Raw genomic sequence first — 27018 nt, forward strand, 5'->3', positions numbered from 1 at the left:
CCTGGCATCTTCCCTCCCTTTTCTGTTGCACTGCTCTTCTTGTCCTATCTGGTTTAATTTGGCGCCGGAGAGGTGAGGTGAGACCATATGGGGATGAGGCGATGCTAATAAATGTGGCCCCACATTTGAAGTGTCTGAAGTGTTTGTGACCAATGGGGCCAGCCTTTGATCAGGAACTAACTTGATGGTTTTGCAGGTTCAAGGAGACGTAGAGCAGACGGACAGGCGGAAAAACCACTGGCACATGGAAGGCTGAGAGGACACACTTTGGAGCCTCAAGAGGCCAGAACAACAAAAGAAAGAGTCTGTTTGGTCTCTTTCTGTTTCAGAAAGCCTTTTCAGCTCTAAATTGTGCCTTGCCTTTCTAGGTTTGTTACTGTTGACATGCAAGGTCCTCAAGTATGAGCATCCACAGCTGCAGGATCAGTTAGTTTCTACCTGTGTATTTACCCCTATTTCCTCAAAAATATTATTATTATTGACTGACTTCAGTGATTCCTCATGTTTGATTTTTGAGTCAGGTTTGCATGATCTGGCAACTGGTTGATCGAAGCTACACAAAAAAGGGCAAATTTAACTTACTTAAAGGTGGAGTCTGCAAATCTAGAGAGAAACTGTTGATATTTAGCATATCAACCAGATTGGTCATTATATTGGCTTCCAATGCTCCACTTTCATCTCCATCATCCCTTTTTGTTGCTTTCCCTGAACATGACTATGAGCATGCACAAGATCTGCTGGAATAGCATCTTTGCTTGTTTCCTTTTTATACAGAGCCATCAGACTTTTACTTTCTTTTTTTTTTAGCGTGCACATAGAACAGAGAGTGGACTGTGAGAAGACATTTGCTGAATTTGACCAAAAGTAAATTGGCTTACAATAGCATACTCCACCTTTAAATGTCACACAAAGGTCCAAGTTGATGTTGAAATGCTGCACTTGTTTTATTTATATCCAATATTATTACTGAGCATCTTAAAACACATACATGTAGTTTATACTGGCATGCCTCAGCTCAGATGTACAGAAAAATGTCTACTTACCATATTTACTTGCAGATGTCCGTGACACAGTGGAGTTGTTCACTGAATTGTAGGCTGTAACTTGCTTGGGAACCAGGGCCATCACCGCATTATCAGGCACCTGAAAAAACAGACACATATTATACAGAATACTACTGAAAACAAAATTTAGTCAAATGTAGAACTTTCGTTTCATCATTTTTCGCATAACAGAACTAATCAGAAAAAAAAAAACATATTGTGTTGGTGTCATCTTCTATATTTCCCTCCATCTATTGTGGTTTCAACAGAGAATATCTTATTACCCTTATGTGCTCTGTACAGCCCACACATACATATGATGACTGACAGGGGGAGGGAGAGTTTAGCGGAGCATTGTACAGGCCTCTGTGAGAGGGGACGTCCCACAGTCTCTATTCAATAATACCTTTCCTCTAGGGTTTGTGTGTGTTTCCGGAGTGCGTGTATGAAGATGTGAAGATTCAAGAAGCAGCGTGTGCGTGTCTGTGTTGGTCTATGTGTAAATAAGTGTGTGCAAATGAATGAACGAGTCAATGGTGCGCTCCTCCTTCTCCAGTCAGCCAAACAGGATTCAATTAACACAACTGGGATGGAGTCTGTCCCAGCCCAGACACACACACACATTCACACAAAGGATACCTCTAGTCTGCATAATCTGGCTGCCCATGCTGCAGGGTAAGGCAGGGTTAATTGAAGTGATCTTTATCATAGTGTGGGTGGATAGTACCACAGGGGCTTTAGTCCGCATATGTGTGTCTGTGTGTGTGTGAGAGAGAGAACCGGGGTATTATTAAGATTGTGTCATTATTTCACCCTGTCACTCAATCTGCTCCTTATGCATAATATGTTCATATCAATGTAAGCAGCAGGCCCACGGGGCAGCTTTTGTTATTCCTTTGAGGGGAGCCCCACAACTCTCCAACTGCCTTAAGTATTCTCCCTGATCACTGCTCTTATATGTTCAATCGATATGAAACGAGCAAAGCACGGCGGAACACAATGAAATGTGAAAAGGAGGAGTGGCATTTGAGGAAATAAGATTTGGATAATAAAGGCAGACAACAGAGCACAGATTCCTGAAAAAGAGGAGGCGGAGAGAAATGTGTCATTATGGGACAGAAAGATCAGATATGAGAAATGCCAAATTTGTGCTTGTAGCTACTATGTGATATTTTCCTGAGCAAGAAATCAAACTTTTCACTTAGGTTGTGAAACAAACTGTCACACTGTAACTGAAGGCTGAGTGAGCGGGGGAGTTTGGCAAGTGGCGGATCACACCAGATTAGTGTAATAAAGGAGAGCACATAATTCTATTCAGTGTGTCTGCTTGGTCATATTAGCTTCTAATAAGACAACAATACTTATGTAAAATGTCTGGAGGACATACCGAGACCAAATGTAGGAGCACAAGTGGTGTTTTCAGAGGTGGTATAAATTAATAGAGTGCGTCAGTGGATTTTATTACAATTGTAGGTTTACCCCTTTAAATTCAAATAAAGTCATGAATACAAGAGTACAGAACTGCAGACATCCTTGACTGAAGCTTGGATGTGTTTGTGTGTCCCCTCCTTTTCTAGCTCTTTGCTTAGCCTCCTGACAATTTCTGCTTGGATAGGAGTGTTTTTTTTAATTCTTTTTTTCTTTTTTGGTCTGTCAAGGACGAGGTGCCCTTATTCCCCGGCCTGAAAAATGAATTAACTTCTGTCTTCATTATCTTATCTCCGATTCGAATCAGCTCCCTAATCCATTCCACCCACGCCGCATACTCTCAGCCTGTTGACACTTGCTGCCGCTGACATTTAATTTAGGCAGCACGCAAACTGCACTTGGAGGGGACAGTCGTCACATACTTAGCTGCTTGAATTATTAACACCATATTGACAAAGCAGGTCTGTTTTCCCATACAAAGTCTGTTTTTTTTGGCCGGATGGACAGTCAGTGGAACAAAACACCTGCCGACATGCATTTGTCTGTCATCTGCATAAATGAATTTGTGTGATTGTGTGACACATCTTTGTATTTTGAGCATTTGTCTTCATTTGAATTTAGAAATATTCATTCTTTGTTCTCTCATTTCTACATGTGTTCATACAAATGGTGCTTCATATGTCTCAGACCAATGACGTGTGTCAACACTAATCAATTTCAGAGGGAAGACTACACTTGGGGCAGCACATTACATTTCATCTCTCCCCCTCTTCGCCCCTCAGCACACAAGGAATTACTTCCAAGAGTCACTGTGTTGTTGGTCACTTCCCTGCCTCACAGATAACCTGTGATAGTGGTGTGCGAGGGGTGTCCTTGTCTTTTGAGTACTTGTACCACTAAATGGCTACAAAAGTGGTTTTACTGAATCCTCCATTATGTAGTCAGTTTTTTTTTTTTTTTTTTTGGGGGGGGGGGGGGGTAGAGGTGAGCTAAGAGGGCATCAGAGGCAGCTAGATACACTATACATAGTGGAGACGATAAGTCGTAAAGGAGAGAGAGGGTATATAAATAAGAAAAAATATCCTAGAAAAGTCCAATACCAAATAGCTGGCATTTATGGTTAATGTACTTTTTCTTTTTACCTTAACCTCAACAGATCCATTTGTAGTGTTTGTATACCTTTGCTGTGAAAATGTCACAAAAACATCAGTATCCTTTTCAAAAGAAAGAATTTCTGTAGCTGTCTTTTTTATCCCTTCGATTTTAAATGCGTCAAACTTGAACATTAAAATTTTACTAAAATATCAATTTAACATATTGCTGCCAAAGCTAATTTCAGAGATTTAAAAAAAAAAAAAAAAAAAAAAAACTTGAACCAATTTCTACAGCAGTCTCAAGAAATCATATTTTTACTCAAGTGCTTCAACTAGTTAATTATTTAGGCTTCATTTTTGAGCTTAGTGTCAGTCAGTGCAGAATCAATAGCATACCTGATAGTGGGCCAGCATGTTCAGTCGCTTCCAGTCACCTTCAATCTTTGTGGTGATGTCCTCATCCTGCAGGATTGTGCGCTGTCCTCGGCCTTGACGCCATTCTGCAGTTGAAAAGAAAGGAAATAATAAACCATGCTGGCTATAATATTATCAACCACGTTCACACAGCATCACTCCATTGACAATATTTACTTTGTACTCTTGTTTGCTTCATCTGGTGGGGAGATTCTGCACCCTCTATTCTATACGCATCATATCAATATCTCGCCATGGTATCTGGTATACTTACATGGCTTTAGGACAAGAACAGTGGGTTCTGGCGGTTGTCTTAATGTCAGTTTTCTACTTTTGTGAGTTTGTTCCGTTTTTAGCCACAACAGTAATTAAGACAGATAAACAGTTGGATCCAAATCCCGAAGGGTATATTTGTGGAACCAGTCAATACTTTTAAATTAAATTCTAAGAAGAAATGATGCTGTGTTGCTAGAAGTAACAAGAGGTCAAAAAGTTCTGATTGCACCAGTCTTAAATGCAGGTATCTTTATTTGGCTTGTACCTAATGAGTAAGTCAGATGATGTATGGTGGCTGCATGTGTAGCAATCTAATTCACCCCCAAGGGTTGGAATGTTACATTTTCTTTGTAATTCCTCAATGCAAATATGAAGGACATCAGCTTAAAAAAAAGCACTGCACCAGAAGAAAGAATCACTTTTTAAATCAGTCTCCCAGAAAAGAATTTATTCTCATCTTTATCTTGAGCTATTAAGGTTTTTCTTTGCTTTCTAGAGAACAGCCATTTTACATTGTTAGGAAAAGACTGAATAGGATCAAAAAGAGGGAAGAGGAACAACAGAAAAATCATTGGGCAGGGGTAAAAGAAACAGGCAAACAGATGCAGAACTAAAACAGAAATGGCTCACATAGGAGACAGTAACAGGAGGCGAGTTAAATTAATCACCCACTCTACTCTTTTTAGAATGAAGCTCTCCCTCTTTGCTCCTTTCCATCTCTTTTGCTGGTGCGATCGATAGGTGTGATTACAGTTGCATGCCCAGGGCTTGTACACTTCCTTTTCCATCTGCAGCACCGGCCTTTATGTTCTGCTCTCTGAAGGCACTATTGGTCCTTGCTCTCCCCTTGTCAAACGCCCATCTACAGCTCTAAGCCTCTTGCCTAACTGCTCTTTTAGTGGCTGCTGGGAATTTTCGTGAGAGCAGATTAGAATCAGATCCGCAACAGTGTGCAGAGGAAGTTACGAAAATAAGAGAACAGCTATCCCCGAAGGCTGCTGATCATCTAATTTCCATACTTTTCAACATGCAGCGTCTGGTGCACATGACAGTGTCTTTCATATGAACAATAGGAAGGTATTTACATGACCTTACAACAAAATTACATCTCCAATACATATGCACCATGCCTGCCACATCTGTGCAACCTCAGCACAAAACACAACAAAAGCTTTCAAAGGAAACATCTCACAATACCACAGCAACATTATCATAAGTGAAAAAGGAAAGTCATCTTGAAAACAAACAGGCAGATGATTCTTCTATTCTTTTTGTAGACATCATGGGCTTTATGAATATGTTATTGTGTCTGTGCGCCTTGCTGTGCTTCCCACTTGCGTTGGCCACTGTCATCTTCTATTCTGATCACAAACAGGGAAACAAAGCGGCAATCACTGCGGTGCATGATGAGGCCTGTCTTTGGAGGATCCACCAGAATTGTGTTAGCATCTGAAAAATCTGCAGGAAATAAAGATTCTCCTGTTGTTTTTTTCTATACAGTACATCCTCCTATAAAGATGCAAATGAGCGCCCGTCTGCAGTCAAAGCTCAGTGAACAAATGAAGAAATGAAGAGGAGAAAGGAAGGCAGGAAGAAACAAATAAATGAATAAATTTGGTGTTAAACCAGAGCAAACTGGGATCTCTACTATTCCCAAATCTAGTGGTCTCTAATCACTAAGACCAGGCAACCATGTGTGTGTCTGTGGACTTGTTTTATGGACTCAAACACAGCCGAGGAGATAAGGGCTTTGGGGAGTGAATGGAAGCTGAAGGTAAAAAAAGGCTGAAGGTGACTGTTGTACTCCACAGAGATGCATGGTACACACTTGCGACTGGAAAGCTATACACAAAGACACGCACACAAAGTCTATCTTCTTTGTTCTCAAACCATATCTTTACTGGTGCCCTGCGGAGGACTGTGGATTGCAGCAAAGCAGAATTAAAAACAATACCCAGGATAACAACACGCCTGGTCAATCTGTCTCTGGACAGGCCTGCCACAATCCCATTATCTTTATCAGTCACTGCAATCAGTCTGTGTGTGTGTGTGTGTGTGTGTGTGTGTGTGTGTGTGTGTGTGTGTGTGTGTGTGTGTGTGTGTGTGTGTGTGTGTGTGTGTGTGTGTGTGTGTGTGTGTGTGTGTGTGTGTGTGTGTGTGTGTGAGCGCGCGTCTGTCAGAAATCATTAAAGCCAGTGGTATTACCTGTACACAAAGAGCAGCTCTTTGAAAGTTAAAAAGTGTGTCAAGATAATAAAAACAATCAAATGGAAGACTTGTTCCCCCTGAAGAAAAATCATCAACATAAATGGCACAAGACCGAGAAATCGCAATTACAACAGCATGACTAGCAAATAAAAAACTACAGACGTCAAACATGTGTTCTCAGTCCAATAACGCAGTCATGAGTAGAACTTTCTTATAATCTGTGCAGCGAGTTGAAAACATACTGTAAATACAGCACTGAAAAAGAAAGATTTAATTCCATACACGTGTTCTCTTGTGAGCTTGCATTTACTCATCCTCCCTCTTAAACCCACAATCACACTCATACAGAGCTAGTGGCCAGCTAACTTCAATTTCCAATTCCCTTTTGTAATAAAACAATAATAGAACAACACATCCTGCCCAAAGGGGGCCATAAAACAATTTCATCCAGGAGTGTCGTCAAAAGGCTAAACCAATCTTTTCACTTAGCTATCTCGTGGACACATTCCCTATGGTATGCACTCAGCCCATCTTAGATCTGGGTTTGGTTATAAATACGCTATTACGAACGCACAACAGGGGTTTGGAAAATCCATCTGGCAATATTAAACCATAAAAAGCACAGCTCACAGTGAGGAGACAGCCTGTAGGTATTGGCAGACCAACAATCATGGATAACAATATTGTGCTCACGTGCGTTTGTGCGTACACGTGTACTTTCTACCCACACAAGGTGTACCGAATATCTCTCACCACTTGACGTTGTGCTGAGAAGGTATACCATTGCAACCTTTTCTCCTGACAGTAGCTTATTAATTAATTTAATATATAAGGTAGTGAGCAACAATTGTGTAACTATGGAAACATAATAACATAATGCGGCTTCCTGTAAGGGTCATAAATGGCATCAAGAGCTTGAATTCATATGGAGCGCCAAATGAAGTCAGAAAGAAAGACAAAAAGAAAGGAAGAAGAAAGAAAGAAAAGGATTTTGTAGAGAAGAGATCACTGAGCATCTCAATTGATTAGCTGATCAATCATCTGACTCAGACCCTAGTCGACAAGAGTGTCGATCGATGGGAAGTTTGGGGAGGGGAGAGACCAATCTCAGACATCTGAGCCAACAGAGCCAGGAAGTCAAGCCTCCTGAGGTTGAAAAGAAAGCTACTTCTCTATATCTAAGAAGACTTGTACTTTTTAAGAAGGGCCGGGTAGACAGGGGAAGCCTTTCTAAAAAAATCAATGGATGTCTAAGTTCAGTCTTTTTTCATTCTCTAGGCACATGGATAGGAAACACTGCATGCATATAAGTGTTTTGACAAGCAGTGCCGGAATGTGCGGGAGCGAGACCTCTCATCAGCTACAACCCTGGATTGTATAATTATGTATATCCCATTATCAACAGGGAATACACAAACACGGGTAAAACTCTTCACGTCATGATAGGACTACATGTCATGGTAACTTTTTTATTAGACTCACCCTGCAAGTAAATTACCGGTAGAGTCCCAGGAAATTTAATACACAAAACATAACCTTCCGCTTTTTTTCACATTTTTTGCACACAACAAGCCAAAGATTCATACCTAGGTCCATGTCAGAGGCTTTTAGGCGATGTGAATGTGGGACATTCTTGTAGATGGCATCCAGTATCTTCTCCTTCACCTGGCTGATGGTGTCACAGTTTAGCACCTTAACCTGGATCTCAGGACTCTTTTCATTCTCTGGATGTATGCAGTTCACCACCTGTAAAGACAGAACTGCCACTGTGAGGAGTGAACCTGTATCTCAGGCTTTGACTTTGGTGGACAATGTTTTTTTTGGAACACAAGTATGAGTACTAAAAGCATTTATCCAAGCTGATTTCATGCCAAAGATAAACGGTGTGCTATATCTAATGCAAATTTCAACTTCACAGAGAATAGGTTTGTGTGTTTTATGTTAATAATGTTGATTGCACTGTGAATTGGTGCTCAATGGAACTGCAATAATTTTCTGCTTGCCAAAGGGTATGAGAGAGAATCGCAGCAAAAGAAAAGATCATTCACTATGGAAACAGCTCTTTCCTCAGAGCTTGAAGAAACAGTAATGTGCTACCTGAACTGATGAGCACTAAAGCACCTAATTATAATATTATTATCATATTCATCAGTTCTTTCAGTGCTGCCTTTGGGTGTTGGTGGAAATACCTGAATTACAAGATGAGCACAAATATGCATTACATAAATGAGAGGATAAATGTCTTATATTTCATATACAAAACATCCCAAATGTATATGTCTACATTATACATAAAAGTCAAGCTTTCCTTTAAACGTTTTTTATCTTTAAGCAGGTTATTCACATTTTTATAATGTAGGCAATGGTGTGCAAGGTGTTGCTGACTGTTGTAAAAGGCAGCATGGACTAATATTTCAAGGCATTTTTGATTTTTCTTCCCCTATTACAGTTCACCAATTGTACAGATAAGTAGCCCTAGAATGTAAAGTACAAATCAATCTGACACTAGAAAAGAAAGAAGACTAAACTATCTGAGTTTCCCTTGCTGGAACAATCACATCACAGTGGAGAGACGATAACGGACAGATTTGACCAATAAATGATAGTTTCCTTAAGGAGAACGCTTCATTGTCTCTGCTCGTGCAGACACGTACACATGTATAGTCTATTTCCTTCCTCCTCATCCCGAAGTGCTGCTCTTTTCCCTGACAGCTCCAGTCTCACCAGGAAGTGAGGTCGGGACTCCTGTGCCCCCTGCATGTCAAGCATGACAACGACAACTTTGTGTCCCGTTGCACATCTCCTGACCGACCATCCATAACCACCCCTTTTCTCTCCTCTTGTCCCTGAAAGCATATTAAGTGTCCCCTTTTAGCCCTTGGACCCCTGGGCAGGTGAACCCCTTACCAGCGTCTTGTAGTCAATCTGCTGTCTGATGAGCTTGTCTTCGCTGAGCGAGTAGCGTGCCTCTCCTGTGATGGAGTCAATGGGGCCTTTCTCCATCTGCTGCTTGATGGCACAGAAGAGGGAGAAGAGAGGCTCGCCTGCACATTCCTGCAAAGAGATTTGGACAGAGAACAAAGTTTAGAAGGACTAAGGGAACTTTGAAACCATATCTGCACTCAGCTCACTGACAGCAAAGTTTAATAGAGTCTGGGAAAATCTATCGAAAATGTTGTAGTTGCTTTTTGTAAAGCTTTTGCAGACTGTCATGCTTCCAGTGTTGCTGAGTAAGACCTACAAACATTATGCCCTGAAAACTATCGTTCCCCTAAATTAAAGAAAATTGTACCACTTATCATTTTATAAACTTTGCAGAAATGAAGCTGGAGTTTGAGGAAGGTGTGATGGATATACAGAGGAAAATGCCATAAAAGACAGACTCCTGAAGCCACCCCCATCTTCCTTCCCCACACACTGCTGTTTATCAAACAGAGAGACGAGCCATTTATCATTGTTTATGTTTTCTCCTCCCAGCTGCAGTAAAAGGAGGAGTGGAGGGATGGAGGAGAAAAACAGAATGATTGTGACATTTTCTTAACTCATCGGTGGAGAGGAGTGTTGGTTTTGCCTGAAGTGAATATTGGTGTTCCATGAAGTAAAGAGTCCTTCTTTTCAACAGCATCAGCATGTCAGGCAAAAAACTTTTTAACTGTTAATGAAACTTAGGTAGCTGGGCCAGGAAGGCTGGCTTTTCAGCATTATTAATCCTCTCGACCTCAAAATCCACCGGCGGGTTATCATCTTTTCGAACAAATCTCCAGCATTACACCATTAATCAAAGCTAAACGAAGAGGATTGTTGGATGTTTCACTTTCAGGCAGCAGTTAAACTAACAGTTAATCTACGCTAAGTTACAATGGTGATATTTCATCAAAATCACTTCATCCTATGATGCTTTCTCTAACCAGATTCTGGAAGTAAATAAAACAAACTTCTGCACTCCTTTGTGACTCGGCTGTGACCAACAATCACAAGACAAAAATTCAGGGACTTTTGGCTGCACTGGGCTGAACTGCAGGCAGTGCTAAAACAGCATGAAAACAAAAATGTAAGGAGTGAAATATCTATAGTACATAGAATCACTACTTTTTCCAGTACTGCTAACTGTCGCTATTAATTCCAGGTTGTTTCAATTATAGTAAAATAAGTAATCGAAGAAATTGAACATTCAATCTTTCTTTTTTATGATTGATTGCATTATACTGCTGTGAGCCGTCTCTACTCCTAGCCATGGTTGTTGTGCTGTTTCCATATAGATGGAGGACTTCATACTGCAGTGAAAAAATTAGTGAATAAAACGGTTGTGTGACAAGATCAAAACAGCATAGAGACTGCTCATGGTTAAAAAAAAAATTCTCTCTGGAAGCCTAAACTACATACAGTATACTTCAAGCCTGTGCACATTCAGACTACATATGCTATTCACGCATCAGATTTTACTAAAAATACAGATCTGCTTTAGTTGAAAGTCTGTTTTGCAATCATAATGAAACATTTTACAGCCACAAAATACATGTTACAGGCTACTACGCTATTTATCTATTCACAGATGTGAGAGTAAAAACATGAAGTATTAGTGAAAAATACTAGAGGGGCCAGCAAGGAATCCTCAGTTATTACATAACACATGCAAAATGGGGCTAAAACTAAACTACTCGTAGTCATTTTTTCCCCCACTAGTTGAGAACTAATATTAGAGAGTTACCTTTAGAAACTTGTAGAGAAGGAACGTAAACCAGTTGGTCAGCATTTTCTCTGCGACAGACTCAGTCCTGCAAACAGACAGACACAAAGCACATAATGAACACATGATCCCCATGCTCCTATTACCATCGTAAATATTCAACACTATTGTCAAATATTCTGCTAAAAATGACGGCTGCTGCTAATGAATAGGCTTTTGCTACGCAAACATAATTGCCAAGACATGAATTGAGAGAGCCGTTGCACATGCTATATGATGGCCTTTCAGACAATCTTTAGACTGGCTTTTATGCTCAGGCACGCCAAGGGCAGCTCGTCTACAGCGGCGGGGATTTTAATATGAGGCAAAGCAATTAAAAGCCTTTATTTGATCCCAGCGGATTGATGTCGTTAGGGGCTGGAGCGGCTCTGTAATAACACTGGCCTCATTATCAAGCGCTCCCTTGCCTATTCACTGGACTAACACTCGATCCGTGCACAATAGAAAGTGAATGAATACATCTCCCTCTCTTTCTCCACTTGGCATCCATGCTCCACTGGTGTGGCAAAATGGTGTGCATCTGCATTTGTGTGTATGTGTTGACCTGGGCCAGCAGTGTGAGTGATCCCATGTGAATGACTAATACGCATACATAATAGCAACTGTGGTGGTAGCAAGGAAAGGAGGAGGAGATGAGAAGGATCGGATATCCTTCTTGGCCAGCAGCAGGGGTGTGTGGGTAATCTGTCAGAACACCTCAAACACACACCCACAAACCCAGCCTCTGTTTTCAATGAGCAACTACCATAGGCATCAATATTTCAGGATTAGTGTCCATTGTGCCTGCTTGTGTGTGTGTGTAGATTTTGTCCCTGGTGTTTCGGCTGCCACCTGCAGCCCTCCCACCCCTCGCCATTCAGACAGCCTCTTAAAGGGGCTCCACACTGAGGAGTGTTGGGGGGGCATGATGTCCGCTGTGCCAGTGGGCTTGTCTGGTACCCCCTGTCAACACTGGCACAACACCTGGGGGGATTAACTTCCTGCCACTCACTGTGCCCGCACTTTTATTTTGCCGGCACTCCCGCCCTTCCTTCGTCCACAGTTCCAAGGGTCAACAAGGTCACTTTTCATCTTTTCTTTCATGTGTCCTTGCTGTCTACCTCCCTCCCTCTGGCTGCTCTATTCTGGATCCCGTAATCATACACACTTCCAAATCCTCTCCATTTCCACAAATGTAGCCCATCTATCAAAGGGATGAAAGGAGGATGGAGAAAGGAGGAGGTGCACTGGGAAGGAAGGAGGGAGCGAGCAGTGAAAAAGGGAAATGAAGAAAGGATAGAGAATAAATGGCTTGGCTGAGTCTGACCTTCCGTTTTCTTCTTGTTAAACTTCCTTTTCCTTACTCACTTCCAACAGTTATTGTGTTGGAGTGTGTGTCTGTGTGACTAGACAAGCGTGAGGCTGTTTTAAGGCTAGCATGCAAAAAGCACAAATTAATCCCACTGCGTATGTATTTGGAAATTATCATGTGTGCTGACTAGCGTTTATTGTGTGTGTGTGTATGTGTGTGTGTGTGTGTGTGTGTGTCTGGCAGTGGGTGCTAACCCTGCAGTAATAGGAAGTCTTGGCACAGCCCCACCACTTTGCTTATGCTCATTCTCAATCGTAGCACACTCTATGGGGAACAAGGATAAAAATGGCACTGTGACGGAGCTGTTCCAACATCTAATGTTAGCTTTTGCTATTACAACTTTCAAACAATCTTCTGCAAAGCTCTCCTCGGCTGATTTTCAAAACACAGGACAACCTATGTTTGGGTTAATGCAATGAAATGTGCCGTGGCATGTTGGCATGGTCAGGCTTGCCTACTTGGCAGTCAGTCAGAGGGGCAGTAGTCACTGAGAAAGATCGAGAGCAGAGAGGCCGTGGCAGCATTTAAATATCCCGGATTACCGAGGTAGGATGGATGGGAAACCATGCTTCATTACATATTTACCTTTTTTTGGTAATACCTCCCAGTAACACGTATGTTTTTGGCATCTATCTGAAAAGGGCATTGTGAATCTTAAATGATAAATACAAACAGCCAAAAAAAGGCACAAAAATGGTCTTCTTCCAACTTTAATGAACATAAAACAGTCTTTTTCTCTTTTACTCATATTTCTTTTACTTGTATTTCTTTAGCTTACACTTTGAATGAACCTCTACTCCATCAGAATAAAAGGGCTTCAACTAATATTCATTCACTGTTTTCTGATAATTTGTAGATAATTGTTTTAAGATAATAGTGTAAAATGTCCATCACAAATTTCCAGAAAACATGGTAGCATCTTCAACAATTTCTCAGTGTTTAGCAGTTTTTACTGAGACATCACAGAAATTCTTCTGATTATAATTGGCAATCACCTAATTACTTAAGAGATGTATATATACACAGGCCTCTTTCTTGCAAGAATGTCCAGTATTAACTGCCTCTTGCCTGATTTCAGTCCCACGTTAAAGCAGCACAGCTTGAAATCAGAAAGTATTTCCATTTTCCACTCTGACTCTGGGTGGGTGAAGAAGATGGTCATCATATGTGTCAAACTGTCTCACGGTGATGGCTAGCTGCTGACTTATTGATGCACGTGCACAGACATTTATTCTGTCTGTTGCTCACACACAAACAAACAAATTTTCTTTCAGTCGCAATTGTCCTCACAGTTACACACGGGAGCCTCTGAGATGATAGGGTATCTGTGCTCAAGTCAAAACTATGTTGTTATTAACACATGAACATATTGAGGTTTCGTTGTTTGACCAAAATCAAAACTGCTATTTTGACGCATCGACTGGAGCCAAACAAAACTTAAGGCTACAGAAAGACTGTTTAACTCTGCACGATGGCAGGAGGGATGGTGGTGTGGGGAGGCAAGTGAGAGATGGAGGAACGGAGCGAAGAGAGGAGTTAAAGGAGGAGAATGCAGCAAGGAATGCGACAGATGGTTGTGGAAGGCTCTCGTTAGTTAGCTTGCCTGGTGGTTGTGCTTCAGCACAGGTTGAGATGGGACAGATGGAAGGATGTGTGTTCGTGTGTGGAAAGAGAGAGGGAAAAAAAAGACACACACACACGCGCACACACAGATTTCTTGGAAGAGGAAGCAGTGGGTAGCCATGCTCAGATGCTGTGCCAGAGACACCCTGCTCACGCACTTTAAGCATTGATTTAGCAATCAAGAAAACAGGGGAGAGGGGGGAGGAGGGGAAGAGGAGCTGGGAATATAGATTGAGGGAGTGAGTATGGGAGAGGAAGAGGGAGATAAAGATAGTGACAATGTTACACAAGCATTAGAAGTGAAGACAAACAGTGGAGAGAGCAGTGAAGAGTGAGGAGGTAGTGAGCGAGAATAAGTCGCAAAATGAGCAAACACAAAATGAAAGAAACAAAACTGAACAAATTAAAGAGATAAAAAGCGAGAGGGTGGTGCTACTTTCTTGCTTCATCTTCATAGCTTCGTGCCTATATGTATCTGGACTATTTTCAGCTTCTATCCAAGGACACACCAGCCAGCCCACACTACAGGGTGGCGTAGCTTGCTCAGACTGCCTCATCACATCTGAAATGCATGCTGGGTTGCTGAAGGACTAATAAGCGCATCCGAGGAGGGAGAATGAGACGAAGGCGGTCTGATCAGTGTCCATCACAATCGTATCCATCGCAAATGGGAAATCACACTGGGCATGGGTTTGTTGTAAACATGTGCTCTCCCTCCAGAGCTGGCTGAATGTAATGGCATTTTCCCCAGGCTTTCCTTCTCCTCTCCCTTGTCATCAAGGCAGGGAAGAAGGAACGTCAAAACAGGGTGTAACAAAAGAGCGTGCAATTGGACTGTCCAGTTGGTGACTAGTTGTAGTTGTTGTGACTATTCAACTCAAGTTCTGACATGAGATAAATCAGCTATATTTGCATTAATTACATTTGCAAAGCACCGGTGAAACAAAAAGATCAAAGTGCTGATCTCATGACTTGCCTCCATGCCTCGGTAGTCAGCTTTAAAGCTCACTAGGTGACGCAGCTTTAAAGTGTCTCTATTGTCCTTGACCACCTCTCCCTGGCTCTGCTGTATTCACCATCTCTTATGCTGTATCTGCTGCCAGGATCAGCAGTTACTCCATTGTTTAGTAGCTGCACCATATTCGGTGAGCTCTGGCTGCAATTAATCATGCCTCCTGCCCAGACAGCAATAATCTCTCTCTGCATCACCAAGCAGAGTCTAAACAGGCTTTCATGAGGTGAATATGCCCACTGTCTTCTGGACGGTACGATGAACAGCATTAATTTCAGCCCTTTCTGCATATCCGTGTTGTGTTTACGCATTTGTCTTTACTGGCTGACAGAGAGAGACAGAGCAGTTTTTTTGCCAGAAGGAGAATCAGAATTTAAATTATTTGAATGAGACGGACAACTTAATTCATGGCATGTTGGTAAAATCATCTGGGGATGTCAAGACGACTGACAACCCCCAAGGAAAACAACATTTAATACCATGTGCATTTATGTATAGATGTGCACGCATGCACACACCGCACACATACACAACAGCTGTGATGAAGCTGGTTTACTCCAGTAACCATAATCATCACATTTCCCAAACACTGCAGGCAGGAAGCATAATCACATACAGTGCTGTGTTCAAGTGCATGCCATTAAGGCTTTGACTACAAATCCAAAGGAGGGTTGTGATTGTGCCAGAGTGCAAGCTTTTCACAGTCTCACTTTCTCGTTCTTTTCTAAATGAGTATTTCTTTCCTCTTGAGCTATTTGAAATTGGATTCTCTGCTAATTAATCATAATTATTTTGCTAATGATGTGCATGGCAATGCACTGTGGTATTTATGAGACAGCGCCAGCAATTCAAGGTCACAAGAGTTAATCCAAACATGTCACAGATAGGAAATAAACTAAGCCGCAAATCCAATCTTTGATAGTAAAGAGTTGACATTGCTAGCAAAAACCTGTTGTCTCTACAAACCTAAGTTTAGCGAAGGTGAATGTGTGGTGCAGTCAGTAGATTTTTTTTAATTTTCAGCACAGGACCATTGACTTTTTTTATCCAAGAAAAAACAGAGAGGAGCTGAGTTGGACAGTTACTCCTTGGTCACCACCAGCTGTGTAAGTGGCCATTTGTTAGACAGTCATACAGATAAAGTCCTGATAATTACCTGCGAAGCAGCAGTTTGGGGTGGTTTTTGCTCTCAAGGTTGCGGTCTATGAGGTCAGACAGCAGGTGTTTTAGGACATCAGTGGCGTACTCCAACTTGCTTTGCAGTACTGTCATGATAAGTGAAGCCACGTTGCCACGGTCCCTCATGGAGAAACCACGCTGGGCCTCCAGAGTGCGAATAAAACACAGCAGGAAGATCTTGTTGTTAATGAGCTGGCCAAAGAGCTTTAACCCTTTCTCCACTTGGTCCTGTCGGTAGCCTGGCACCTGTGAGGAGACAGAAGAAATGTTCACTTACTGAAGAATGCTAAAAATAACAAGGAAGGAACAAAGTACAGATTCTGTGTGGCACATTCAAGGAGGTGACATATAGATTTAATTAGTCACAGGTTAATTAGTCACTGGTTAATTTGAATGTATTATTAGCTGCTCACCTTCCTGGATGAACACCGTTTAAATATATTCATAAAGGATACGCTAACAGACACATATTGTTTTTAGATCAGATTTATGGATATATTTATTAAAAGCATAAGCACATTAATTCCCTGCAGTAATTACTACACATAATAAATAAATTCATGTCCAGTTTCAGAAATTAAAAGTGCAATTAACCGTTAATAGATCTATTTTCATAAATAATGATGGAAAGAGGGGGTTAGAAGAGAGCAAAAAAGGAAGAATCTAGGGAGATGAGGGGTTTAGTGTTTTCTTGCTTTTGTTATGCTCCGTCTGAAGGTTGAGAATAAAGGCAGGAAAACACTCAGCCTCTTTAGGGAATGTTTATTATTTTGATGGTGCTGTATTCCATACTAATGCAGGTTGAAAGAGAGTGCAGTGATGTGAATTCCCCTCGTCTGAGCCAAGATCATCCCTGCACCATTTATACCGTTAACTTGCTACACATGCTTCTCTCCTCCATTTTTTTTCATAAATAGCACCTAAGGAGATTATGTTTTTTATCTGTCAAGAGCACTCGTGGTAAGACAGCATCTCTTTGCACCCAATGCAGCTGTCAACCAGCATATGTTCTGTCTTTTTACCTTTCCTGGAGGTAGTTGTAATCTGCTGGGAGCTGTTGTTAAGTTGCAAGTCTAATTTCATAGTACTTGACAAGACGCGTGCACATATGCTTTGAGTGTTACAATTTTTGGAGCATGTACAGTATGCATGATTGTGTGAATACAGGAGTGCGTGAAAATTCAAAACTATTTGTACAGTGTGTATGTGCATGTTTTCTCCCTTCTTTTGCATCGGTCAAATGCACTGTGGCATTTTTTCATTTTGTGAGACAACGAATACATTGTAATGTACAATAACACAAACTTTTAATATGCCTCTGAAGATAATGGAGAGAAAGTGCAAAAAAAAAAAGCAAAATGTTACGATGTACACATAATCTCCATAAAAACCCTGCAATATTTGCGATGATGGGTGAAACTGTAAAATGACAGTGACTGAACTGCCGAAAATAAATTGTTTCCATAGAGATCAAGAAGGAAGTGGGGAATATGATGCATAAAAACAAGCAAAAGTAGCAACCGGAATGGGATTCAGGTGTTAAGTAAAACTGGAAAACAGATACAGAAGTGATTTTAATTGCCAGAAATGCACATTAACATTTACAAGTAACAAATAAAATGTCAAGATGCAACCTTTATTGAGCTGACACATGCAATGCTATATTGAAATATCTCTCTGTATGCATTTCTCACTTTAACTTAGCACCTGGGATGTTTTTCAATATTCCAGTGCTGAGAAAGCTCCCCACCGTTTCCATAAACCTGGACAGTCTTTCCAGCCCCTGTGCTATTTCCGTCTACAACATACAGTCAAAAACTTGACTTCAAATTATCCGACACATCAATAACAATTAAGCAGTCATCAGTAGCCGAAGACAAGCCTGCTGCTTTTTCATTAGGCTCTTTTCCACATTATACTCCTCATACAGTTCGATATTTATACCAATTAAAACATAATTAATATTGCTTATTACTGGGAAATTCTCATCAGGGATAGAGTGGCTAACCCTGAAGGCAGTGAAATGGGGGTCCATCATTCTCTTAATGGAACAAGACGACCTGCTCAATTATGGCTGTCTATCAATGTCAGCACTGGGGATAAATGACTTGATTTTTTTTCTTTTGCTTTTCTCCCTGTGATTGACTTTTAATTTGCTTTTGAGGTGGAGAGAGAAAACGGCGCCGCGTCTCATATCGTTAGGAGTTATTAATGAGAGCGCACTCCTGATCTGAGGGCTGCCTTGTTTGTTTTTGAAAAAAATGTTGTTGTCGGCCGTCAAAAGGCTTTTGTTTACCAGACAGTGACACAAACAACATCGGCGTCAATTTCACCTACTGTGACCCACCAGATTGTTAATTTGCTTGCTCGTTTTGCTCTCATTTCAAATAAAGCTAATTGCATTGCGATTGTTATTTGATGGATACACACATTTATTTGCTATTTGCAGGACACGTAATTGATGAGAAAATTGGGAACAACTTCTTATAGTTATGGCTGTCGTCTTTCAGAATTCATTTGAACTATGCACAACTTTGCGTGTGATGGCCTCAAGCATGTCTTTGGCAAACCTTATTTTAATTCCCTATGGTGAGTCTGTCATAATCTGGCATGAAGTCATTTTGACAAGGCAATGTTTTCTTAAACTAAAATTGACCTTTCACTAAAAAAAAGAAACTGAATAAATAAGTGACTTTGTATAATAAAATTCAAATGCCTGAAATGCTCAACTATACCTCCAGATCTCTCAGTACAGGATGTTCCTCAATGCCTGGGAAGAGGACTCTCATGGTATAAGTCCTGTAGTCCAAGAAGGGGATACCTGCACCGTCCAGATCACTGGTCAGCTCATGGATGTCTGTCTGTAGCTCTGCAAAGGCTGAAAAAGAACATGCACAAGACAGTTTTTATTAGTGAATAGCGTAGCAGTTTTGTGACAGGTATAACTTCCGATAATTTAGAGCCATTTGTTCAGTTATCTTCTATGTGTAAATAAAAAAATATATCTGAAGTGTCAGTGGAAAGTAAATATTAAATAGGATAAAGAAAAAAGTTCACCACATACCCACATATCAAAACTCATCTTTATTTGTGTTACACGTGGATTCCATCAGCAAGTATTGTTAGCAGATTTGTAAGTGAACCAAGAGCTTCAAGATTTTGCTTTCATTAGCTTGTTGTTTGTTTTGAGCTGGGCAAATAAATTTAATGTTGCAAAATAAGTCGGTTGGCAAGACCCGCTGCATATAAATTATACAGTGGGATCAACCTCTTACCCTCTTTGCACTCCAGAGCCACACGTGACTCAAGGTTGTCCATCTGCATCTGCAGTCTCTTCAAGGTCAGGTCGCTCTCACGAGACTTGCGCTTATAGGCGATGAGCACGAAAACAATGACGAGGATGAGCAGACCGCCGGCTGCAGCAATGCCAACGATTGCGGTGCTGCTGAGCGGACTGTCGGACGTGATGTGGACTACACCTGGGGAAAACTCGATGCCACCCACACGTGCCTGGTGACAGTGAAAGACACAGAGGTAGATTATAATTACTACATGGATGTACTGTATATAAACACACTATTTATTTGTATAGGTTTTATATGTACGGAACATATGGTGATGTGTTTTGTGGAAACATGAGAGAAGTTATTTCAATAGCCCAGAGCTTAAATAAGAAACAATATTTTGAAAAAAAAGGCTCAATAATTTGATCCATTAGGAAGGAAAAGTAAGTGAAAATCAAACTCACACTCCAGTATAGTGTTCGTCAAGGCAAAACAGAACACAAATATTTATGAAATTTAATATAACATTGCCTCTGCGTCAATAACTTTGAGTCTGTAAATCATTGCTGTCTGTGAAATCAAGGTCCAAGCTCTGCCAGACAGACAGACATATTGATTTGCTTCTGTTTATTTGTGCATCTACTAATTGTTTTACAGTAATGTGCCCATGTCTTTCTGCAATGCAGGGTCCAGGTGGTAACATCAGGAAATGCTTTGTTCAAAGTGGTCCCTCTTAAAACCACAAATGGAATCTTTATCGAGTTTGCTGGGGTCCTAATCCTTCTTATTGAAGGCTTATTTGTTTGTCTTTTGTCTGCTTGTGGGCACTAACAGGAGCCACACAGCTGATTGGATTAGGGGCTGCAGTCTTTATGGGAGTGGACAAGGGGATGGATAGAAAGCAACACAAGGAATGCTCGGTCTGTCTGTCAAACTGTCAATCGATGTGTAGGTCTGTCTGCCTTCTCCACCAAAGCCTGCCTATCTACCATGTGTCCGTCTACCTCTTTCTGTCTTGACGCTGTGTTGTGCCACTCACCAGGACCTTGTGTCGGCCAGTCAGATTGGGCGACTCGCAGAGAAGTTGGGTCTCTGACACTGTTAACATGCAGGGCTTCTCGCCAATCAGAACGGTGTAGTTGAGCTTTCCATTCCCGCTATTGGTTGGTGGAAGGAAGTTCCGCCCCTGCAGAAGAACATTCATGCATAATAAGTGTTTGTTCTGTTATATGGAAGAGTTACTGAGGTAGAGGTCAAACAGCACATCTACACCTGTATCAATCTACTGCAGAGTTGCATAAAAATATGTTGTGGACGTCTGCAAACCAAAATAACCAAAGTGATACTATATGTGTGTAGATTTTTAACAGAAGCACAGATTTTCTGTATTTTTAATAGTCTAACTATGATGCTAAGCAATGCACTATGACTGAAAGCAATCAATGTCATTAGGAATATTTGTCTGACATTGATGTCACAGCACTGGCACAATATCATGTTTACAACAATCAGATTGCACTGAACTATAAATTAGTCTTTAATAAGTATGTAATTTTAGGTTCTTAATAATTAGTTCACAATAAAAATATGAACACAATATACTGTAATACATCACAAGCAAATGTGGGTAAGTGATGTCCATCTTCCTACTTTTAGTATAATGGGTGATCCAGGTTTAAGCTCCAGGACGCCAGACACACTGAGCAGCTCAAATTCAGGATTTGGGTAGTAGATAAAGTTGGTGTTGTTGAGTGCCATCAGAGCCTGCACATCATCCAATTTAAAGCCAAACTCATCCGGTCTTTCGGGGACTTCTTGCTGCCTGGCAAGGTTGATGGGCAGCTCGGGGGCCTGGCACTGCATGGATGTGGGACTTAGTACCCGGCACAGCTGGAGGACACAAAGAGAAACAAAAGCACTATTTAGAAATTAAAATGATTGTTTCCATACAGAAGTATGCATCATTATCTCTCTCAGACATTCTTCCTAGTTAAGCTCTATCCTACTGGCATTATAAAGTGTGCCGACTTTGCCACATGTTAAGCAATCTCATCGACACTCATTAATGCTGGTCTTTTATGTCACACGTGTGCATTTCACTGAACCCACTGGAGACACAATTGAAACTGGAAGCTCCTCCATTCAAGAAGTGCAGAAAAGAACCTGTTGGTGCATTTTCCTCAAAGGGAGCCACCAAATGAGGTTCAGTTAGAGAGCGTGTGCAGTCTCATCACAATCACGCTTTGATGTGTGAAGATTCAGGAGTGATAACTAGGTCTTACCCTTCCTTCATTACCCTCCACAAAGACCCCCAGCCTCTCACTTCTTTATCCCATCCCGATATTCCTCCCTGTGATCTTTTCTTCTCTCTTTGACACATTCTTATTCTCTCACTCATCTTTCTCTATGCCACTTTCCTGCTCAATTACAGCGTCTCGTACATCTTTTCCTGTGTCTTGTCTCACTCCTGTGTTTTTACTCCCGTCTTTGCTGTGGTCCCTCACTTGACATGTGATGCCATTTAAATTCTTTATGTTATTTATTCACGTCTTAAAGCTAGTTTTATAAACAATGACAGATTGATCTGTCACTGTCATGTCACACACCCCTCAATATCCCCTTAGCATCTCTATTCCTCTCCATCTGTCAGAGCAGTGACAAATCAACCACCAGCACAGGTCTCCTTCACAGTCTTTTCCGTCCCTTTTACAGACATTTCACATTTCCACAGTAACCTCTGCCATGCAGTCATTCAAACTAGTGTCTGTCACTCTAATTGGCTCCTTGAACATCAAACTTGACGAATCCTGCAAGGTCTTCATGACATCACTGACATGTTTCCTGCTCTGACGCAGGAAGGTAATGGCAGAAATATATAAAAAAAAATGTTAAATACTCCAGACTGTGGACAAAAGTCATTTGAAAATGCTTTGGATGTCTATTTCCTTCTCATTTAGAAGTGAGCAGTGTCAGACTGAGACATGATGTGAACTTCATGGCGGCACATTTCGCTTGAGACACAATGCCCAGTATGTGAGCACAGATGTTAAACGTGCTGCAGAGTCATGCTCAAATGGACCATGAAGATAGCATTACCGCCTTTTGTTACTCTTCCTTCTTTCAATGACATCACACAGACCCTTGTAAGGCTTTATCTGTCCTCCCCAGAGGAAAAGAATGAATAGAGGGCAAAAAACACTTGATAAAGACCAATGTGCTTTTTAGTTCAGTGTCAAAACTTTCCTGTTGTTAGGTGTGGAAATGAATTATATTATTATCTAATAATTCAGATGGAACCTGTTGATTCTCAGCATGCCCTCTCTGTGTGCAGAATTTTTCCTCAGCCCGGCACAGAGGACATTTACTGACATTTTCTTTTGGCTGGCTTCCCTTGGGTGGTCTAGTGGCTGAGGTTGGGAACTTAAAGGTGGTGGCACAGATAAAGTTAAATTAGTCCATTTATTTCTGACCACTGCACCAAAATGAAAAACACTGAAATTACACACATAGACGGCATAACACACAAGATCAAGCACAGTTCTGTTGCTTTTATCACCCACATTGTGTGTGTTTGCATTCACTTACGTTGAGCGTCTCATGGCCGTTGTATTTGGCTCTGATGAGTGGGGTCTGAATGATGTCCAGATTAGTTCCCGTCACTGTCACTGTAGTATGCCCACTGAGAGAGAGAGAGAGAGAGAGAGAAATGATTGATATCAAGGTCAAGAGGACAGTTCAGATTGGTTTGACAGATGGTGACTTGGATTACTCACTAGCAATATTAATGCATTGACTTGGGCACCTAATACTCAATTCTAAATGCAGCATATGTTTTATTATTTGGTTGTAGAAGCTTAACCTTCTGAGCTCCAAGCAGTTTCTGAAAGTTTGTGTTTGTTTTTGCTATGGGTTCATTTCTCACTGCAATATAATATCCTGAACTTCTATGGAAACAGCACAACAATGACTAGAAATGAAGAGAACTAGGAAATGTCTTTTGCAGTATGAGACAGTGATAATACCATACATCATATAAGAAAATCTTTGTTAAATTTCTTCTATTACTTTATTTGATCAAAAAACACCATGTACAACATTTTTCAAGTGCTCTTAGGTGTTACCAATACTGTGGAAAAATGGTGACTCTACATATTACAGACATTTTGCTACTTACATTTTAATTCTTTTCTATGCTTGTCTCATATCTGCTCTTATTAAGCAGTCTGCAGTTTAGCCAAAAAGTCCTTGAATTTTTGTCGTGTGACTGTTGGCTGCAGCGGAGTCACTAATGACTTTGCGGTCATGCCAAGAAACAAAATTTTTAACTTTAACAGAATCAGTTTAATAAAAATGGTTTATTTTTGGCAAATTTTTAAATGGGACATGTAGAAAGTGATTTTGATGAAATATTACAATTTTATACTTAGATTTGGAACAGCTCATTACAAATGAGTACTTCAAGGACGGTTAGAAAGTGAAAAATTTTGCTATTCTTTGCGTTTTAACAGTTGTTGGCTCTGATAATGGTGTTTAAAGGTGGTGACTGTTTTAAAAACAAGACGTCTTTCAAACTCGTCTTCACGTATTGGCATACGGAAGGTTAAACTTTGGTGTTTTGTATTTGCTGTTCTTATTTCTTTAATGTCAGTTACCAGTGAGCAATACGCAACGGTCTGTTGAAAAGGTGAACTGACGAAAACGCGGCCTTCTAACATACCTGTAGATGCTCCACTCTGGCTCTATTTTGGTAATGGTGGGATCCTCCACATATTCAAACTGCAGGTCTTTCTGGAGGTGAGCTTTATCGATGCTCACGGACACGGACACATTTCCGTAGCCTTGCAGAGAGGCATGAGTTCGGCAAGTAAGCCACTGCCCACCCCTCCTGAACAGATCATAGAAAGAAGCATAAATTACATGTAATTTACATGTCAGAGTTACATTGTATGATCCCTAACAGACATAGGGAGCAAACCGCACCATTAACTAATACAGATTTTAGCACAATAATTTATTTCAGGAGTCATCTCCCTGGTTGTTTATCACTGTTTGAGCAGACTATTCAATTATTAAAACAAAACAATATCAGTTTAATATTCAAGATGGTTGAGTGGTTGGTTAAGTGGACACTGGTAGATTGTTTATTGACTTGACCTTGAAATTGTGCATTGATCAGTGTTAAATGGTGGAGTGGAATAATACTATGTCTTTTCTCAATAATTTAAACCACTGTAATAATACCATCCTCCATGCATTAAAAATTATATTTACCAAGTGAGGAAAAAAACTTCAACTAACTCACATTTTGAATATTTATTATTCGGAAAAAAAAATATCTGAAGGGTCAACATGTAAACTGCCAGAGCAGGTTGCTCCATGTAGTTTGACAAATGCTGGCTTTTAATTGACTCCTTAAGTGTGATTGGCGAGGTCAGCTCTGGACTTGTTCCCACTAACCTCAGATAAGTGCATGGTTGGTCCCTAAACATGACTGACACATTGCTTCCAGCATCAAAGTGGCTGCCGGTGATGTTGACAATGGTTCCCCAGAGACTGGTCCACGGCTCGGCTTGAGGTTGGTAATCCGGGGGATCTGGAGAAGAAATAGGTTTAAAGGTCATAAGTTAACCAGACTGCAAAATCGAGGTGAATTAGGAAAATACATGACGCATAAAAGCAAAATTATAATGTTCAGAGAATATATTTGCCCAAAGGGGCAATAAACTGACTAAGAGGGTAAAGGTTGATTAGTAAAGGGGAGCCTGAGCCATGCAGTATTTGTAGTTTAAGAGTGCTGCATTAATTTACTATATTGAACAATACACAATGCAATGTATTCATTCACAGCTTTGTCACAACTACCTGCCTCAATGAAATCAAAAGCATTTCTAAAATGAGAAGTCGAGACAAACAGGTCAACCTGCCAACCTTTGATCAGACTACCAGTTTGTTTTCATAAAATGTATGATCTGGAAAAATAAAAATATATAAAAAAACAGCTGACCATTCTCACTTGAAAAGATATTTAGTGTTAATATACACTTTAACCTCCACTCACTGATCCTACTTAACATACACTACAGTTTGGTAGAAATCTTTCAAATGAGAGTGGCACAGCAGCAAATGTAGTCCAGTGGATGCTGTGCATAAAGCAAATCCTCCTTCAGTTCATTTGCCCTTCTTATAATCTCATCTCCAGCCTGCTGCATGGTGTGGCATCTAGACCTAATATCATATAATCCTGTGCAGGGACCCCATTGAGAAATAAACCTCGGCCAGCACCTATTAATGGATAGCAGTAAAAATGATACCACGGCATAAAATGAGTGCATAATGGCAACAACTGCAAATTTATTTGTGTGCGAGAAATTAATTGTGTGCCGAGTGAGTGCTGAAAGAACACAACAAGGGTGTAATGTGTGTTTTTATGTGTTCATTGTCAGAAAATGTTTTTATAACCATCGGTGCTTTTTTTTCCTCCTTCTGTGCTCATTAGTGGCTGCCAGTCATGTTTCACTGCTAATATGCACATGAGAGCAATGCTGAGAGGGAGGCTCTTGGTGAGAACCACACCATGTCGGAACACCGCCAGATAAACCACATGTACAGTATTAACACAGTAGGTGAGAACACAGAGCGACTACCAGCGAGGTGCTAACATGCAGAGGGTGACATATGCAGCATGGTTTCCTTTCTCCTTATGGAGGCAAAACACTTTAAGATATAATTCCATAAACAAGTGCTTTTGAACAATCAAATCATTTAAAAAAAAATGTTTCAATAACTTCATGATTGTAGGAAAAGAACAAGAGCTGAAAATAGGCACTCACCACAAAGTAGTAGTACTTGGAGGATTTCGCCATAAATTCAGGTCTGCACTCTCCAACCCCAACACAGACCTGCACATTCCCAGTATATTGGCTCATCTCCGCTTTACCCATCTCACACACAATCCTGGAAACACACATTAGCATAACTGTTGAATAGGTGAGAGAAAAAAGAAAACATATGGAAATGCATGCACAGACACAACCACATGTAATATATCTGCCACGTGCCTATGCAAAAACATGTAGAAACACAGTTTGTGTTGCTGAAGTTTGTCTTGCTAGCAAACAAAGCAGACTTAATAAGAATGGAACAAAACCTACATCAAAACCTCTATAAAATAATACATTACTGGGCAGCAGCTTCACCTCTCCTGCGCTGCCAACTTGTGGGAGAAAAAGGAAAAAGTCTCTATCCTTTTACATATGACCTCAAATACAGCTACTTCTTCTGCTGGGTCAGCATTTGCTTAGAAAGTGCTGGCACACAACTTTCTTTCTTAGCAGAAGAAGCACTGGCTCTGTCGATAAG

The 27018-nt window shown here is 40.8% G+C and overlaps 1 protein-coding gene across 1 annotated transcript in view; it reads right to left on the minus strand.

Moving 5' to 3' along the window:
* plxna4 (plexin A4) overlaps nucleotides 1-27018 on the minus strand; it is a 252777-nt gene that overhangs the window by 21078 nt on the left and 204681 nt on the right. The window contains 15 exon segments of the mRNA XM_022195665.2: nucleotides 1044-1143; nucleotides 3962-4065; nucleotides 8050-8209; nucleotides 9371-9517; nucleotides 11172-11238; nucleotides 16353-16621; nucleotides 19111-19253; nucleotides 19651-19885; nucleotides 20699-20845; nucleotides 21310-21549; nucleotides 23245-23338; nucleotides 24377-24544; nucleotides 25117-25207; nucleotides 25210-25252; nucleotides 26490-26613. Of these exon segments, the coding sequence (XP_022051357.2) occupies nucleotides 1044-1143; nucleotides 3962-4065; nucleotides 8050-8209; nucleotides 9371-9517; nucleotides 11172-11238; nucleotides 16353-16621; nucleotides 19111-19253; nucleotides 19651-19885; nucleotides 20699-20845; nucleotides 21310-21549; nucleotides 23245-23338; nucleotides 24377-24544; nucleotides 25117-25207; nucleotides 25210-25252; nucleotides 26490-26613 (2132 nt within the window).

The sequence above is a fragment of the Acanthochromis polyacanthus genome, chromosome 1 (assembly GCF_021347895.1).
Source record: "Acanthochromis polyacanthus isolate Apoly-LR-REF ecotype Palm Island chromosome 1, KAUST_Apoly_ChrSc, whole genome shotgun sequence".
Taxonomy (NCBI): Eukaryota; Metazoa; Chordata; class Actinopteri; family Pomacentridae; genus Acanthochromis; species Acanthochromis polyacanthus.